The sequence below is a fragment of the Falco cherrug genome, chromosome 1, assembly GCF_023634085.1.
Source record: "Falco cherrug isolate bFalChe1 chromosome 1, bFalChe1.pri, whole genome shotgun sequence".
Lineage (NCBI taxonomy): Eukaryota > Metazoa > Chordata > Aves > Falconiformes > Falconidae > Falco > Falco cherrug.
Window position 1 is genome coordinate 88885202 of NC_073697.1, and position 15946 is coordinate 88901147.

Below are 15946 nucleotides of genomic sequence, written 5' to 3' on the forward strand. Positions count from 1 at the left end.
GGGCTTAAACGTTAAGGAAAAAATCATCAGAATGTTTTGAAAGTTAGCTTTTAAGTATGAAGACATTGAAAGGTTCTGTGTCATATAGTTTGTTAGTATCTTTCTGACTTGTAGCTTTACAATCTAACTTAATTTCTTTGTAGGTTCTGGGTTGGATATCAGTATGTGATCACCAATCGAAATCACTCTCTGGAAGGCCATTGGGAAGTAGCTTATAAAGGTAGGTCTCTCAAATTACTAATTAATTAAATGGCCCATGGAAGCTGTCTTAAAGCATGAATATTATGTGCAAGAACAATGTAACTTCTTTTGGTGATAATGTAGGGGAACTGCTTTGCTTTACAATGTCAAAACGAAAGAGTTTAATACTCGATACACATCTTACTTTCAAGTGTAAGAAGTTTGATATTTTTTCACATTGAATCTTGTGGAGAGAACATGGTTGTCCATTTATTTGGGCTTTCCCCTTGATTAAGCTGAAAAAAAGGAAACTACTCTGTAGGGTTTTTTTAAGCACCAGCACTGTGAATTCCAGTGTAGCATTTGGAAACTAAGCTGAAAAGTTTTCTTCTCATATACAATTTTCAATAATGGAAAAATCTGGAAGAGGAACTTCCATTAGATATTGATACAGCATTATGAACAGAATTTTGTTGAACATTTGCATCTTGAAAAATACATCCTTTGACATGTGAGAAGTAGTAGAACCCCCTGCATAACTTTCTAATGACAGTACTTGTTTACTGTGCTGCCATGCACAAGATTATTGATGTCGTTTGTCATTCAAGTAAACTGAATGTTCAGACAAAGTTATTCTTTCTTGTAGAGGATGGAACATTTTCTTCAGTTCCTTAAAGCACCTAAAGATGTCTTTGGACAGCAGGAGAAAGGGAGGGAGGGAATTTTTATGTAAATTATGCCTTCCTCGTTGTCTGAAATCTCCATAATAGGGATTTCTGCTCTGCACAAAACTGTTTATATAGGTAGGTTTCTTCTGTGAAGCCCAAGGAAAAAAATCCACATTCTTAAAAGCACCTTCCTTTGCTTTTTGGAAAGTTGACTGCACTGCCATCTGCTGACAGTGTTAACAAACAGGGAGGCCTAATTTACAGAAAAACCGTGACACCTGTTTTTATTGTAAGCTGTATTTTATTCGATGCATTATATAAACTTAAGCCTTCTCAATACCATATATTCTTTTGATTGCAAGTTTTCTGTTTAATAAAGGGGTAGCCATATGAAACAGCACAGAGTAGCATTCAGTAGCTTCTGAAAAACTATTTAAGCTGCATTGACTTGTAGCAAGGCAGACTCTGAAATCCGCGGTGTCTGTTTGGAAAGTGATTTAGGGTCCTATAGCTTGCAAATTTTAATCCATTATTGGGATGTGGAAGCCCTCAAAAAATATAATAGGAGGACTTAGTTGCATAAACAAAAAACCATCATATCTAATGGTGTTTGAAAGAAGCGTGAGAAGACTGTGTAATACGCTTACTGCAAGAGTTGTTAAAATCAATGTTTAAGAACACAGATTCGACAAGTGGGCTTCTGAAAACATATAGGCTAATTTTTACAATTGCTGTGTCTTGGTCTCCCATTAATCTCTGCAACTTTGTGTACCAGCAGATTTAATGGTGAAGTGAGCCAGAAACAACATTTTAAAAGTTATAAAATGTCTGCAACACCTCTTGCACTGTTTGGAACCAATCACAATACAGTCTCTTAACAATTGCATGAGTTAGGAGGACCAAATAGTCTGTACCATCACTGCAGAAGCAGCACTGCAGCCTTGTTCTCTGCATAGCATGGCTCTGCACTCTGAATGAGCAGTGTGAGACATTGAGGAGCAGCTCTGCAGTGTGCTGCACAGGATAGATCTACACACCTCTTAGGAAGCACTAGTAGGTGCTTGGAGTGTCAGGTACAGGATTGGTATGGGTCCTTGCTCCGCTAGTAGCAAGCGTGACCAAGGCCCGCATTGTTTGAAAGGGTGCATAACTATTGGCAGGCAAACCCCACAGGACTCCGCAAAGCAGCACTTGTAGCGATATTGGAACATCAGTCCTGCTGGTTCAGAATGACAAAATTACCCAGTACTTTGAAAACAGCAGCCTCTTTCCTCTGAGTCACCCGTTCCCTCCCTGGTATTTGCCTTCCCTGGAGGAATGCTGCTAATGGAAGCTAAAGCTAGAGGACAGTAGCCTTGTAGCAGGGTTGGTGTGCATGAAATGAGTGATATTACAGAGCCTTTCTAAAGCATTGCATACCTGCAGGCTGCTTATACCAATGCATCTTGTTCTAGGCTCTTCAGAAGTATTTTTACCCCCTGACCCTATCTTTGGTACGGCTATGTCTGAAAAGGAAAATGTTCTTTGTGCCCAGCTTCAGTGTTTCCATTTTCCTACCCTTCGGCACCATGGTTTACACAGCTGGTATGCTGAAAACTGCTATGAGAAATCTTCATTCCTCTGCAAAAGAAGTAAGTTGGTTTTAGTTCAGCGTTAACTGCGTTGCATGTTTAAATATATACATAATAAATATGGGGAAATCAGTTAGTTATCCTTTCTACTTTTGCTCAGTGAAATTAAAAAAAAAACAAAAAAAAAACCAAAAAGGCGGAGGAGGGGGTGGTTTTTAAGTTTCTGTTTGGTTTTTATAAATAGGAGCATCACAATGTGTGGTAGTCAGGCACAGTACAGATTTTCACAAAAAAATTATTGTTAAGCAGCTCTGTCAGCCCCAAAATAAAGTATACTTGAAAAAGAAAGTTAAAAAAAAAGAAAACACTTTACTATCATAAATTAGTAGCTTCACATGAAAATAATGAAACACTTATTTCTGGTTTACTTTGAATATAGCAAATTCTAGTAAATTCTTTCCAGACAATTATTAGAACTGGGGCGGGGCAGGGGTGGGGTGGGGGGGTGGGCAGAGCAAGTGGTGCTGCAGACTTAAAAGTGAAAAAAAATTACTTTCATCCTGTATCTTGCATTTCTTTACTTAAAAAGGCTTGATACCCACAGAGGTATTGGTGGTATTTTCAGGTAATCCTTAAGAAACCTGATATAGATTGTGCTGCTTTGCAAGGAGAAAGTTGAACTTCTTTTTTGCAAGCTGAACTTTTACTGCAGTTCTTGAAATTTTTCTAGGTTGCTTTTTCTTTAAAGCGGGACAAAGACTTACAGAATGGCAAGGGAGGAAAATCCAGCCCTTTGCCTGCTTTTGCACCTGGAATACTGAAAATTAGGAAGACATGATGATGCCTTGTCTACTTGAGATGTAATAAGATCTTGGAATCTGATATTGAAGGACATGGGTTTAGTCAAAATATGATCAAAGGATGACCTTTTTGGTCAATTTTTTGAGGTGATGTTGTAAGGAAGGCAATAGCTCTGCCAAAACATTAACCAGAGGGTGAGGGTATCGGATGTATAAGCTGAGCAGAAGAATGCTGTGTCCAATTTCAGGCCTCAAAGTACAAGAAAAGTGTTGACAAGACCTTGACGAATGGAGGCAAGTTCAGTGGGGGCCAGCAGGATGGGTGATGTGGGCTGAAGTGCCTGTCTTTTGGGGTGAGGCAGTGGGAATGGGGCTCTTTCAGCCTGCAGAAGGGAAGGCTTCTGGGGGATCCGAGAGCTGCCTGCCAGTACTTACCAGGAGGTTATCAAGAAGATGGAGCCAGGCTCTTGGCAGTAGTGCGTGGCAGGAGTCAAGGGTCACTAAGTTGAAATGAGATTTGAATTAATGCCAGGGAAAACGGTTTAATCGTGAGGGTAATCAAGAGTGGAACAGACTCTTAGGGCCGTTGTGCAGCTGTGGACACAAAAAACCTCAGACGTTTTTATGACCAGATTAGCTAAAACCCTCAGCAACCTGCTAGGTTGTCGTAGCTGACCTGCTTTGAGCAGGAGATTGAGCTGGAGACACCTCCTCAGGTCTCTTCCAGTTTGAACTTTCCTGTGGAGCCTCCCAGCAGACCTGTGCGAGGGTAGAGGGGGCAGGCCACCCTCCCGTAGCAGTTCCTTCAGCTGGCAGGTCCCAGTGCTGTCTGCGTTCCCTCCCTCTGGTTTTGGTACCTGCCTTCAGTTGAAGGAAAGGACAGTGGACAGAAGACAGCTAAACTTCGTCTGCTGTGCGGGGATCAAGATGCAGCTAAGTGCGTCAATTCCACTAAGTACCTAAAACTCACTTTGTCAATTTTGAGCAGTAAATCATCCCTGTGTGCTCCCAAACTATCCATTATCTTCCCCACTCCTTGGAGATCTGTTTTCAAAGCTGCTTTAATGTGAAGGTGAGGCTTTTAACTGGTGGTCTGCTTATGTTTACAAATCACTTCATGTAACAGAATAAACTGGACTTGGTCTGGCTGGTTCAATCCAAGACACTTGGATATTGACGTACGTTTCTGTCCTAGGCCAGACTTGCGTTGATATCAAAGACAACATTGTCGATGAAGGCTACTACTTCACTCCAAAAGGGAATGATCCCTGTTTGAGCTGTACATGTCACAATGGTGAACCTGAAATGTGTGTGGCTGCTTTGTGTGAACGGCCCCAGGGGTGTCAGCAGTATCGCAAAGACCCTAAGGAGTGCTGCAAATTTACGTGTTTAGACCCAGGTAAGAGCTGACTGCTACAGTTTTGTCAAGAAAAATGAGTTTGGTGCTCAAATTGGTTATCTTTGGGTATAACTTTCTTTGAAATGATACATCTTTTTTTCAGTGCTTCAACATTGCTGAGTACAAGCCCCCTGTGGGGAAAGATACCAAACCACAGGACATAAAACACTTCAGAGTGTGTCTGGAAAGAATTAGTTGTCCTTGATGCTACCTATGTAGGAGAAGCAGTAGCTGTTTTTTCTGTATGGAGGTTGACACTACTGTGGATTTTTCATAGAGCACCTTGCATGGTTCCTTTGTTGTGTTTAGTTGTCATGAAAAGACTTTTCACTTAATTAAGCATCTTTTTCTGGACATGAGCATTTGTGTGTGTGTGTGAGTTTGCATGCAGGGGTCGCGTGGGAAGCAGAGTTTATAAATAGTTTCAGTAATAATCAGGACATGCAGCCTTGTTTATTGGATTTGGCATCTCGGTGCCGCTTCTTGTTTTGGATCAGTAAAGTCTTCAGATGACTCTGAACTGTTTGTCAGTTACTGTTTGGGGATGCAAATTTGTGGGGGGTTATTATTCTGTAAAGAGACTTGTGAAAATAAGTGTATCTTACTTGGAACTTACTGTGAGGGTGGTCAAATGCTGGAGCCGGTTGCTTGTGGAGTCTCCATCTGGGGGAGGATTTTCAGTGCCCGATTGGACTCTGTCCTGCGTGACCTGCTCTAGCCGACGCTGCTTGAGCAGGGGTTGGACTAGGTGATACCAGGACGACCCTTCCAACCGCAACTGTTCTGTGATACTGTTATTTCCTGGTATTTTGAAAGAACCTAATCTTATCTGAGTGCACTAAGGAACTATTGTTCTGAACTCTTAGGGAAAATGTGGAAGGTCAGAGGGTTCTTTCATTCCGTTGCAGAAAAGGGGTGCTTATTGGCTTCCAAAATTGCAGTCTTTCTGATCTGTCTCAACTACAGAAATTAAAGACCACTAGCTCCTCCTGGCTGTCACTCACATTTGTTCTGAGGGCTAAGCTTAACAGATGTTCATAGCTAGTATTGCAGGTTGGTCGGTGATAGAGTGGGCAGAAAAGAGGAGCCTTCCTCCCACTCTTACAGCAGTTAAGAGTTTATCTTCACTTTTTTTATTTTCAGGAACAGTGTCAGCAAAGCATCATTCGGCAGACAGGATAAGACGACCTGGGTTAACCTCATGCTTTAATCCTTGCTTGTTGCTGTGGGTCTTAACTGTTTCATGAATACTGATTTGAAGAGTGTGTTTTACCACATTCTTTCTGATCCTTAAGCTCTTCTTTCTCTACTGATGCTAAATAAAACTGTTTCATTATACTCTGGCCTGAAGTGTTCTGGTTTTTTTAGTAACTTAATTTTTGAGAGAAGAATCATCAAGCAGTTGTCAGACTTCCTTCATAATGAAGTTACTTCAGCTAGTGATAAACACTGAAATTTTTAAATGAAGCATTTTGGTTTTCCTTCTGGGTGTTTATAAATGACTCTTCCAGATGGCAAAATTAATGAATTGCTTTCCTTAATCAGCATGTATTTATCTTTGTCCAGTTCTTAACATATATCTTCTCTAAGCTCTGTTACAAGGAAAGAAAACAGTTTATTAATCAACAGTAAGTAAATTAATCACCCAAGGAGAGACTAGGGGGAAATAAATCCTGCTGTTGGGCTGGCAGGTAATCAGCTCTCGCAGTGTGAGTGGGTGAGCAATGATTATAAGTGGATAACAACTATTACTCAAGGACTTGGTAGTAGAGGAGTTTTTCAGTGGTAGGAGTAAGCTGGGCAATCACAGCTATACTCTTTTGCAAGATGCCACTGTTTAGTTGAAGATAAATAGCAGAGGAAAATCTTTCCTGTACTAATGCTGAAACCAAGGTAATCTGTCTATTGCTCTCTGTGGATGTGGTAGAAAATAATTTTTCTGTGTGGCTCTTTTTTAGACAGAGCTTCAACTCTTATTTGTGAAACGGTAATAAAAGAAATAAAATACTTTTAAAAAGCTGATGGTGCACAAGCTTTTCTAGTGACTAAACTGGTGCAGTTGCAGGGTATTACTACTGGATTGAGTGTAAAACAGTCTTTCTGAAATAATCTGTTTGTATTTATGTGGGGTGGAGATCTGTGATGACTTACCTTGTTCTGCACAGGCTGAGTCTTTGTCCTTTTTTTTTTTTAATCTAGGACTTGACAATAGTTTATCCAACTAAACAGGTTGGATGTTAGGAGCTCTCACAGGCTGGGACCAGTGTGATAGAGGCCCAAGGTGCCCCCAGAAGGTCCAAGAACTGCAGTTGTAGCTGATCTAAAGAGAATACATGGAAGTCAGACTTTCTGCCTACGAGATTGTGTCATGCTTGGCTGTGTGTATGTTTTACTTCACTCACTTTCTTTAGGGCAGTTACTAGCAGTAATTTATGATGTTGATGGAGTCAGCATTGCCATGAAATGGAGGAGGAACAACGGCAGGTCTGTGGCATTCAGGAGGGTGTGCTGGTTGGTGTGTGACTGCATCAGTTCAAGCTCTGACAGTAAGAGTTGCTAAAAGGTTGGACAGCACAGAGGCTTTTGTATGGCACAGCCAGATTTGAGAGGGTGTGATGTTCAAGCTCCATGCATGGTGCACTATTAAATGAATTTCTTGTTGCCAGGAATGCATTACGTAATAATACCAGCCTGTTAGCCATGTACTTTGCCGATGTATAAATGAGGTGTTTTTGTAATGTTACTAGCATTTGTAGCAAGCCAGTACTTAGAATTTTTGTAAGGTTTTTAGCTTGCTTTTGTAAGGGATCTTTGATACAGCTTTAGTGTCTGTTAGTGAAAGGAAAAGTATTGAGAGGAGAGGTGGCCAGGATCTGGCTGGCTGCTGTAGGGAGTGCAGTGGCACCACGGTGGCTGGGGAGAGGGGCTTGTGCCTGGTAGTGCCCGTGTCCTGTAGCAGTAGGTGACCAGGTTGTGCAGCCACTTCATCTGTTTCTTATCCACACCTGACCTGGTTGTGTGTCTCTTTCGGAGCTCTTTTAATGGGAAACTGGTGCAAAGAACACAGCACAGTCATTTTTAGGTAATTTTTCTTTGTGTAGATGTGGTTTAAACCCAGCCAGCAGCTAAGTACCACACAACTACCCGCTACTCCCCACTCCCAGTGGGATGGGGAGGAGAACTGGGAAAAGGTAAACCCCATGGGTTGAGATAAGAACAGTTTAATACTTGAAACAAAGTAAAAATAATAAAGACAACAATGATAATTGTAATGAAGTGGAGAGGGAGAGAGAGGAATAAAATCCGAGGGGAAAAAAACCCCCAAGTGATGCACAATACAATTGCTCACCACCCGCTGATCGATGCCCAGCGAGTCCCTGAGCAGTGGTCAGCAGCCCCCTGCCAACTCCCCCCAGTTCCTGTACTGAGCACGATGTAAACATCGGTGTTATCAATGTTATTCTCATACTAAATCCAAAACACGGCATTGTACCAGCTACTCTGAAGAAAATTAATTCAATCCCAGCAGTAACCAGGACAGTAGAGTGTCTGTATGTGCACTTGCTACTTAAGCATAACCAAGCGTGATTAGTTGAATTGTGAAAAATTAATACCTGTCACGTCTGGTACTGGTAGAACAGTGAAAATTTGCAGTCGCAACAGCCTTCCAAGTGTGGATCTGGTTAGCAGTGGTATAGAGCTCTCAAAGTCCTAACCTCCTGCCTGTTTTGTGTTCTGCCACTTGCTTTCTATGTGATTCTAGGAAAATACTTAATTCCTGTTTACCTTAATCCCTTCAGTTCCTGAATGGTGATGATCATGTTGATTCAGCTTTTTAAGGTATTTTTAGTTCCTGTCACTTGATGGTGCTAACCAATGCACCAATGACACTGGAATTTAGATGACCAGATCTTGGTGATAATGACTAGAGATTTTTGTTGTTGATGTAAAAGTTAAGGTGTTCAGGAGTCAAGTAGGCATAGTGTGTAGATATGCTGGTTCTTAGGCCTTTCCCATAGCTTCCAGGCTTGCTGTCCTCTTCAGTATAACATCATCAGTCATGCCAGGGAGACAAGTAGATATGCAAAATGCTGTTAACCTTTCCTTTTTCCTATTTTCAGAGACCTGAAACCATCAGCACCTTGTCCCTTTTGCTGATTAAGATATTTTTAGAAATGTTTAGCTCTCCTTGGAATAAATAGCTAAATCACCTGATGATTCATAATTTTCTTACATTTTTGAAATACAGATAAATGTTAAACCAGGCTAATGAATCTTTATTCTGCGTTTCTCTCTGTTACTGACAGAACACCAAGAAAAATAGTCTTGAACAACAGTAACGGGCTTCTTTTGTATGTTTTATGTAACAGATGGCAACAGTTTGTTTGACTCAATGGCTGGTGGAATGCGTCTGATTGTTAGCTGCATTTCCTCCTTCCTCATCCTCTCTCTGCTGCTCTTCATGGTCCACCGGCTACGTCAGAGGCGGAGAGAGCGCATAGAGTCTTTGATTGGAGCAAATTGTAAGTAGCCTGTGTCTAATGCATCTTGATCTAAGTAGTGTACGTGCTTCAGAATAAAGAGAGCAAAAGAAATACAAATCTGTGGAAAATATCAGCATAAGTCTGGTTATAGGTTCTAGTCAGTACTACACCCAAACGTAGCTCTGTGCTGGCTGCTTGGAGCTGGTCATGGTTTGTGAAAGTTTTGGTTCTCTGAACCACTCCACATTCAAAGAGAACACTTGTATGTCAACACTTTTACCTTGTGCCTCATGCTCCTTACTGACAGGTTGATGTATGTAAAGGTGAGAAATGTCACAGTCTTGCTTGACTGTGCCTGTGCGTGTGTCTTGGTAGGTTCTTCAGACTTGACCTTTTTTAGCCAATAATGGAAAAATATGTTTTGTTTGTATGTGGTACAAATCTGAAATATATTCTATGTGTGAATGATCCCCTTAGCTTGAAGAGGTTAGGATCAAATGTAGATGTGATGCAGGGCAAACAGGCTGGGAGCAGGAGGCCCTGGCTATCGTTGTGTAACCACAGTGAGCTTACTTGTGTAGGTTATGTAGACTTTTTTAGGTCTTCAGGAGACGTGAGTTCCTTGGGTGTGAAAAGTGGAGACAGGTGTTGAGATCTGCCTTAAACTGAAGAAGAGGAAAGCATGGGCTAAAGTCACTTTTTTTTCTTCTCTTGAAATAGTGCACCATTTTAACTTGGGCCGCAGGATGCCTGGTTTTGATTATGGTCCTGATGGTTTTGGAACTGGCCTTACTCCACTGCATCTTTCAGATGATGGGGAAGGTGGGGCATTTCACTTCCATGATCCACCTCCGCCCTATACTGCTTACAAGTATCCAGATATTCAACATCCAGATGACCCACCTCCTCCTTATGAGGCTTCTGTCAATCCAGACAGCATCCTTTGTTCCACTCCAGGTATGCAGGCAACAATTTCTCCTTTCTTCCTCTCTTTCTTTTTGGCTAGATGGTAGGTTGTTGAGTTTTCTTAAACTATAATCATGTGTTTCAGTGATTGTGATAGGAAAATATTTCACAATAAAATCTCCTATTTCTGCACATGGAAAAGTCTTTTGTTAAAATATACCATTAAGCTTGGTTTTTCTCAAAGGTTCTTTGGATCGCCTAAATTACAAATGGAATCCACGCTGCAAGCACTTTAACTCGTATCTTACCTGTTTTCAAGCCTTACCTTGGATGGGTTGCCTGGTTGCTTAGTTTCCACTACGCTGGTACCTTTTCTGGTCTTTTGGAGATAGGTCTGTAGAGATTGGTATTAAAAAGTAGAACAAATGTCAAGTACAGGAGATTTAGAATAAAATACATCAAGCTGCTTCTCTCCTCCCCACTTCTCCCACCCACACCCCCCAAAAATTGACCAAAAATATCACTTTCTAATGATTCACCCAGTGCTCTTCAGTTTTGCAGCTGTGATAGTCACATACTGTAGAAATCATTCCAATTTGGGATTTTGTAGCAGCATATCTCACAAGATAAGTGAGCCTGATTAGTGCAAGTATCTTATTTATATATTGAAGTTTTATTTTTGCTACATAGTTTTCTTTTGCAGTGTCATCTCTTTGTGCATTAATGCAAAACCAGGAAAAACTTGGAGCTTCCAGAAACACAGATAGTAAATCTATTTAGGAATGTGAAATGATGATGCTTCACGTTCTGATGCTGCTTGTTTTTTGTACTTTGCAGATGGAGTTCTTTCGCAGACTGTGCAAAGCAGTCCTCCATCACTAGGAAACTGTGACGTATCCCCACAGCTTACAGAGGGATCGCTTCCTCCCTCAGTTGGTCCTTCTCCAGTGGAGCTGGAAGACTCTGCTGACAGCAGCACCTTTCTTGTCCCTCCTGACACACCGCTAAATGAAAACACACCGGCAGAAACTCTTACGGGCAGCCGTCACAGCCACTGTTCTCTCAATACCATTGTATAAAGGAGTAAAAAGCTGATCACCAGAGTTCTAGCAACTGTTTGCACAGACAAACACTAATCCGTGGTTTGAACTTCAGAAGGAATCTCCACTTTGTTTTTTGAACACTGCTTTTTATGTTCTAGATTAGGATTGTGCCTCTCGATTTTTGGCTGTCGTTATTCATTCACTAATTGGTTTGTCCTGTAAATATGGATTGTATAACTGCTCTTTTTTTTCCATTGGCTATGGAAAAGAGTGCAGAGAATTCCTTTGACTTCTAAGGAGGTAAAAAGTATGGGTAGGGTGTTTTGTTTTGGTTTTTTTTCTTAACCTGAGAGGAAACAAAATTATACCAGAAGAAAGCTGCTTGGATTTGGCTGGATCCACTGGACCCAGGGAACAGACAATGGAAAAGGAGGGTGGGGGGCAGTCACCTTCCAATTGCTTTCTCTCACTTCAGTGCTGAACTTGGAAAAGGCAGAGAAGACGGAACTGCAGGGGAAGGGACTGGGGCCTGTTTTATGGAATGGGAGCACTTGAGGAGCTAAAACACATGTCGCCAAGTAAGAGTTACACGGTGTGAAACGTGTGTGTTTTGATCTGCCTTGCTGTTTCAGAACACCTTAGGGAGTGACGGATGAATGATCCACACAATATGTGACAAGTGGGTAGTAAGAAAACTAGGATTTGCAATTACAGTTATTTGTTGGTAGCTGCAAAATCTCATCGGGTAAACTTTTGGCCCATAAAGAAAACTGGGTATGTGTAACACTTGTGTCCCTTTGGTAGAATCCTCATATGTTTTAGGTAGTACTTTAGGGAAGAGATGGGGAGCAATTAACTTTGATGTAGTCTGACTTCACTAAATGAAGCCCCTGTTTGTTATAATCCCGTAAGGAAGATTAAGGTATTTTCTTTGTAGTTTAACTCCGTTCGTTAAGTTTAGCGAACAGTTGCACAAGATTGGCCTGGATAAAAGACCATTGTTCTTGCTTTACTTATTGCATGCTATACTTAGCATGTAAGTGTGTTCCCTCCATTTCACTTCTTTACAGTTCTGCAAATGCCATTTAAAAACAGTGATCAACACACAGTATACGTGCTGTTTAATTCTAATCGGACACTTGTTCCTCATCAGAGTCCCATAAATGGCCAACCCTATTGTAGGGATTTCCCCTGTGCCCCTCAATTTATCCAGGTCCCAGGAGGGGGGGGTTATAATGAGGTTGATGTACTTAAGTGAATAAAGCAGTTTCCTTCAGTCTGATATGTCATCTTAAATTTCCCCCTCAGACTGAACTCTGTAAGTTAATTTGCAGATGGCAAAAAGTTTACTTCACTCCCTCACTAAACCCGAAGTCAGGTACTGTTGGTTTTATGAGTGCAAAATAATCTTTACAGGTGATTTTAAGTTTGGATTTCAGTGTACAAATAATTTATCCTTTCCCCCCATCTTCCTTCTGCCTCTGCTTCTCCTTGACTTACTGTAGCAGTCAGCAGATGAGATGGATTATAAGGAATTTGTAAAGAATGCCCCTTGTGAGTGTTCTTCTGTTACCTTATGAAAGGTGCGAGCCTAGAGGGACAGGAAGAAAACACTGCATGGCGGGGGTGGGTATGTGATCTATTTTTCTAGTAATGATGAGAAATCAGACTTGTATGACAAATCCTAACCCACTGTTGTGGTTTCCCAGTGCAGCTGACTCTTTCCCCATTGAATATGCTGCTACTTTCTATTCTGTGTCTTGCCCATAGGCTTATACTGTACTTGGGGATTGGTCTGGACAATTCAGCTCCTTTTGCACAGAAAACTGTGAGGTTTGTTATTGAGGTCGTATCTGGTGTCGTGACATTCAGGCACTTGCAAACGATCTTGAATCCCTCGGAGAGCATGAATCACAGTTCTGGGGTGTGCTGCTGGCACATGAGTGGGAGAAAGCATGTTAGGAAGCCTCTCCGCCTGGAGCCGTACCACCACCCGCAGCCTGCTCTCTGGTGTGACTGGCTCCAACAGCAGTGGTACGAAATGAGAGGAGCAACTCTTCACCATGTGGGATCTTTTAGCGTCTCCTCCTCTGAGTTCAAGTCCTGGTCTAACGAAGTGGATGGATAGCAGTAGTCAGAACCATGCGTACAAATGATCGAGCATTTCTGAAGTATGAAAATAAAGCGGGTTTTGTGCATTTTTGAGCACATTCATACGTTTTATACATTGTATGTACTGATTTTTCTTTAGTTTTATAGGTACGAATGTGTGTGTGCGCGTGTGTGTTTCTGGGTGGCGAGATATATATATGTATACATACTGTAGATGGTAGCCTTTGTGCTGCATCCAGCTGGATGAAGCTAAGCACTGGGATGTAAACTAGGCTCTTAGGGTTAATACTTCGCTCAAGCTGGCTACACTCTGTTGTAGGACAGGCTGTGATAGTGTACACTTAAGTAGGATGCAAAGTCTATGCTACTACAATCTGTTCCTGAAAAATATTTTGTTAGCAGTGCAAAATAGAAAATTTGCAATTTCTTTTGAAGCCAGATGGAATATTTGTTCTTTGTAGTATCCTAGCGCAATAACAAAAGGCCTTTTGGCTTGGTTTAGTCTCTGAAGCTGTGTTTTCTGGCTGAGGTGAACAGATACCTTACCTCACACTTCTCCTAACACTGCGGGAATCTGTTCAATGGGTTTTTTTTATTTTCCTTTTGGTTCTGTAGTGAATTTTATTTGAAAATAAGCTCTGTTACAACTGGCAACTTCATGGTGGCTCCTGGTTGTAGCTATTCCAAATGGAGGCTTCTTTGTAGAAGCTTCAGTGTGATATTTCCCCCATTGCTTCTGAGCCTTTTCCACTTGTGTATTGGCACAGAGGCTGCTATTTTCTCTCCTTTTTTTCCCCGTCCTCCTTCCTCTTAACTGTAAACAAGGGAAATTTTGCCTTGAACAGAGCAGCTCACTCAGTACAGCTCATTTACCTCTCGGTGAGCTTCTAATTTGGCAATAAAATTGTCTTTCTTTTTTCCCTTTTTAATGTAGCTTTTTCACATTGAGTACTCTCTCTTGAAGTAAGATCCTTTGTAGCAGAAAACATCACAACTACTCAGACTTCCGGACCAACTGGGGAAGAGTTAAGTTTTCTTGACAGCGGTTGACTCCTCAGCAAACCTTCCTTGCCCTTGGCAAGGTGACTGGTAAGCAGTTTGTCCTGAGCACCAATTACAGAGAGTTGATGCTTGCCCAAGGAAGACCTTTCTGTTTTGAATGCCATTAGATTGATGAGATCTTTGGAATTACTTTGTGCATTGATTCCCAGCCCCCCCGCTGTTCGCTTCTCTGGATGTTTTTCTTAACTACTGATGCATCCCAAATGTCCCTCCAGACTCAGCGAGGGAGGTGGCATTACCACATCATTCCCAGCAGCATGAGTGAGCAGCGAGTGCATTCCTCTTGGGATGTCCTTAACCACAGTTGTTGTGAAGTTGCAGCGCTCGCTTGTGTGCTGGGCTTGCACCTCCCGTTGCGGCCACAGACAAAACCACTCTTCAGATTCCCCATCCTTACAGTGTGCTGTGGTGCCATATTGAGGTCTCGGCTGTTCCTTCAAGAACAGCCCTAGATACTCGCTTCTGTTGTTGTTACCGGTGATACCCGTACAGTCTCACAGCAGCCTCTAATTTTTTTATGAGATGAGTTGTAGAGTGTTGTAATGTTAGAGGGACGGTGGGTTTCATTCTGTGCTAGAAAATCAAAACTGTCATTCATATGTACAAAAATATTGTCTGCGTAGTGTTCAGTTGTGTCTAGTTTTGAGCCTCAGATTATTTCTTTACCCATTCATGGCAGGACACTGATCTAGAAGAAGAATGAAGTGGGTGGAAATTTTTTTCTGAAGGCTTAATCTTACAGTCAGCGGGTGCTCTGCCTCCAGAGGTGTCGTGGGGTGATGGCCAGTTCATGCATCTCAAGCTTCACTTGGGAAGAAAATCTTTTTGTGACCAGTAATTATTACCGTTCTTATCCCATCTAATGTTAAATGAATTTGAAGCTGTTTTTAAAGATGGTTTTATCTTTCAGATGTGGCTTTTCAGTGGCAAAGCACAGACAATGTTGCCTCATGCAATCCATAACATGTGTCTCTTCTTTTTTCAGTTGCTGAAACTTCTTTTTTCTTCCTAGCTAAGGAACATGCAATATACAGAAATTTCTTTTAAGTTTTCCTTGCAAGTTGGGAGCTGGACCCTAAAATTAGAGCAGATGAGTGTAGAGGAGGCGAATCAAAGTTCATACATTTGCTTCTGATGTTCCCAGGTTCCAAATGAAATAGGCGTTTCTTTGGAATAGATGCTTTCAGTGATAAAGATGTGCTTCCCCTAACAACAGTCTGCATTACCTGCCTGCTACGGTACGACATAGCTTTAATTTTCCAGTATTGTGCACCTTGAATGTTGAGTGGGTTGGAGTTGATGCCAGCAGAGATGCTGCGTGCTCGGGCTACGTTTGTAGCTGTGCTGCACCATACCCTGACTGCTGGGCTTGGAGGATGCCTGGGAGGCTGCGAGAGAGAATGAGACACTGCTTTTTACCTTCTCCTGGAAAATAATTTTAGCCAACACTGCATTTGCAGGCTTCTCCTTTGTAGTTGGTTTGTGACTGGACTTAACTGTGGCAGTGTATAAAAGATTTTGATATTCTGTGAAATACCATGTAGAATTTAAATTTGATACTATAATAATTCAGTCCCTGTGACACTGTTCAGGATTTTTTTTTGTTTGTTGTTTTAACATCTTTCTTTGGGGTTGGCACTAATCTTTCTTTTTTTCTCAAGATGCTGTGAGAAACATTTCATCCAAATGCCAAATAAATTGTGTTCTGTAAGAGAAATGGC

At 41.6% G+C, this 15946-nt stretch overlaps 1 protein-coding gene across 2 annotated transcripts in view; it reads left to right on the forward strand.

The window, feature by feature from the left end:
• DGCR2 (DiGeorge syndrome critical region gene 2) overlaps positions 1–15942 on the forward strand; it is a 51095-nt gene extending 35153 nt beyond the window's left edge. Inside the window, exons 5-11 of one of the 2 annotated variants that reach the window (XR_008731383.1) lie at positions 144–220; positions 2303–2479; positions 4415–4618; positions 8989–9141; positions 9823–10059; positions 10846–14252; positions 14455–15942. Coding sequence is in view for 1 of the 2 variants with exons in the window: in XM_055704960.1 (XP_055560935.1) it covers positions 144–220; positions 2303–2479; positions 4415–4618; positions 8989–9141; positions 9823–10059; positions 10846–11087 (1090 nt within the window). In the remaining variant the exon portion in view is untranslated. Of the gene's footprint in view, positions 1–143; positions 221–2302; positions 2480–4414; positions 4619–8988; positions 9142–9822; positions 10060–10845 lie in introns of both variants that reach the window. The other variant, XM_055704960.1, reaches the window with a different exon arrangement.
• Positions 15943–15946: the final 4 nt, after the last annotated feature.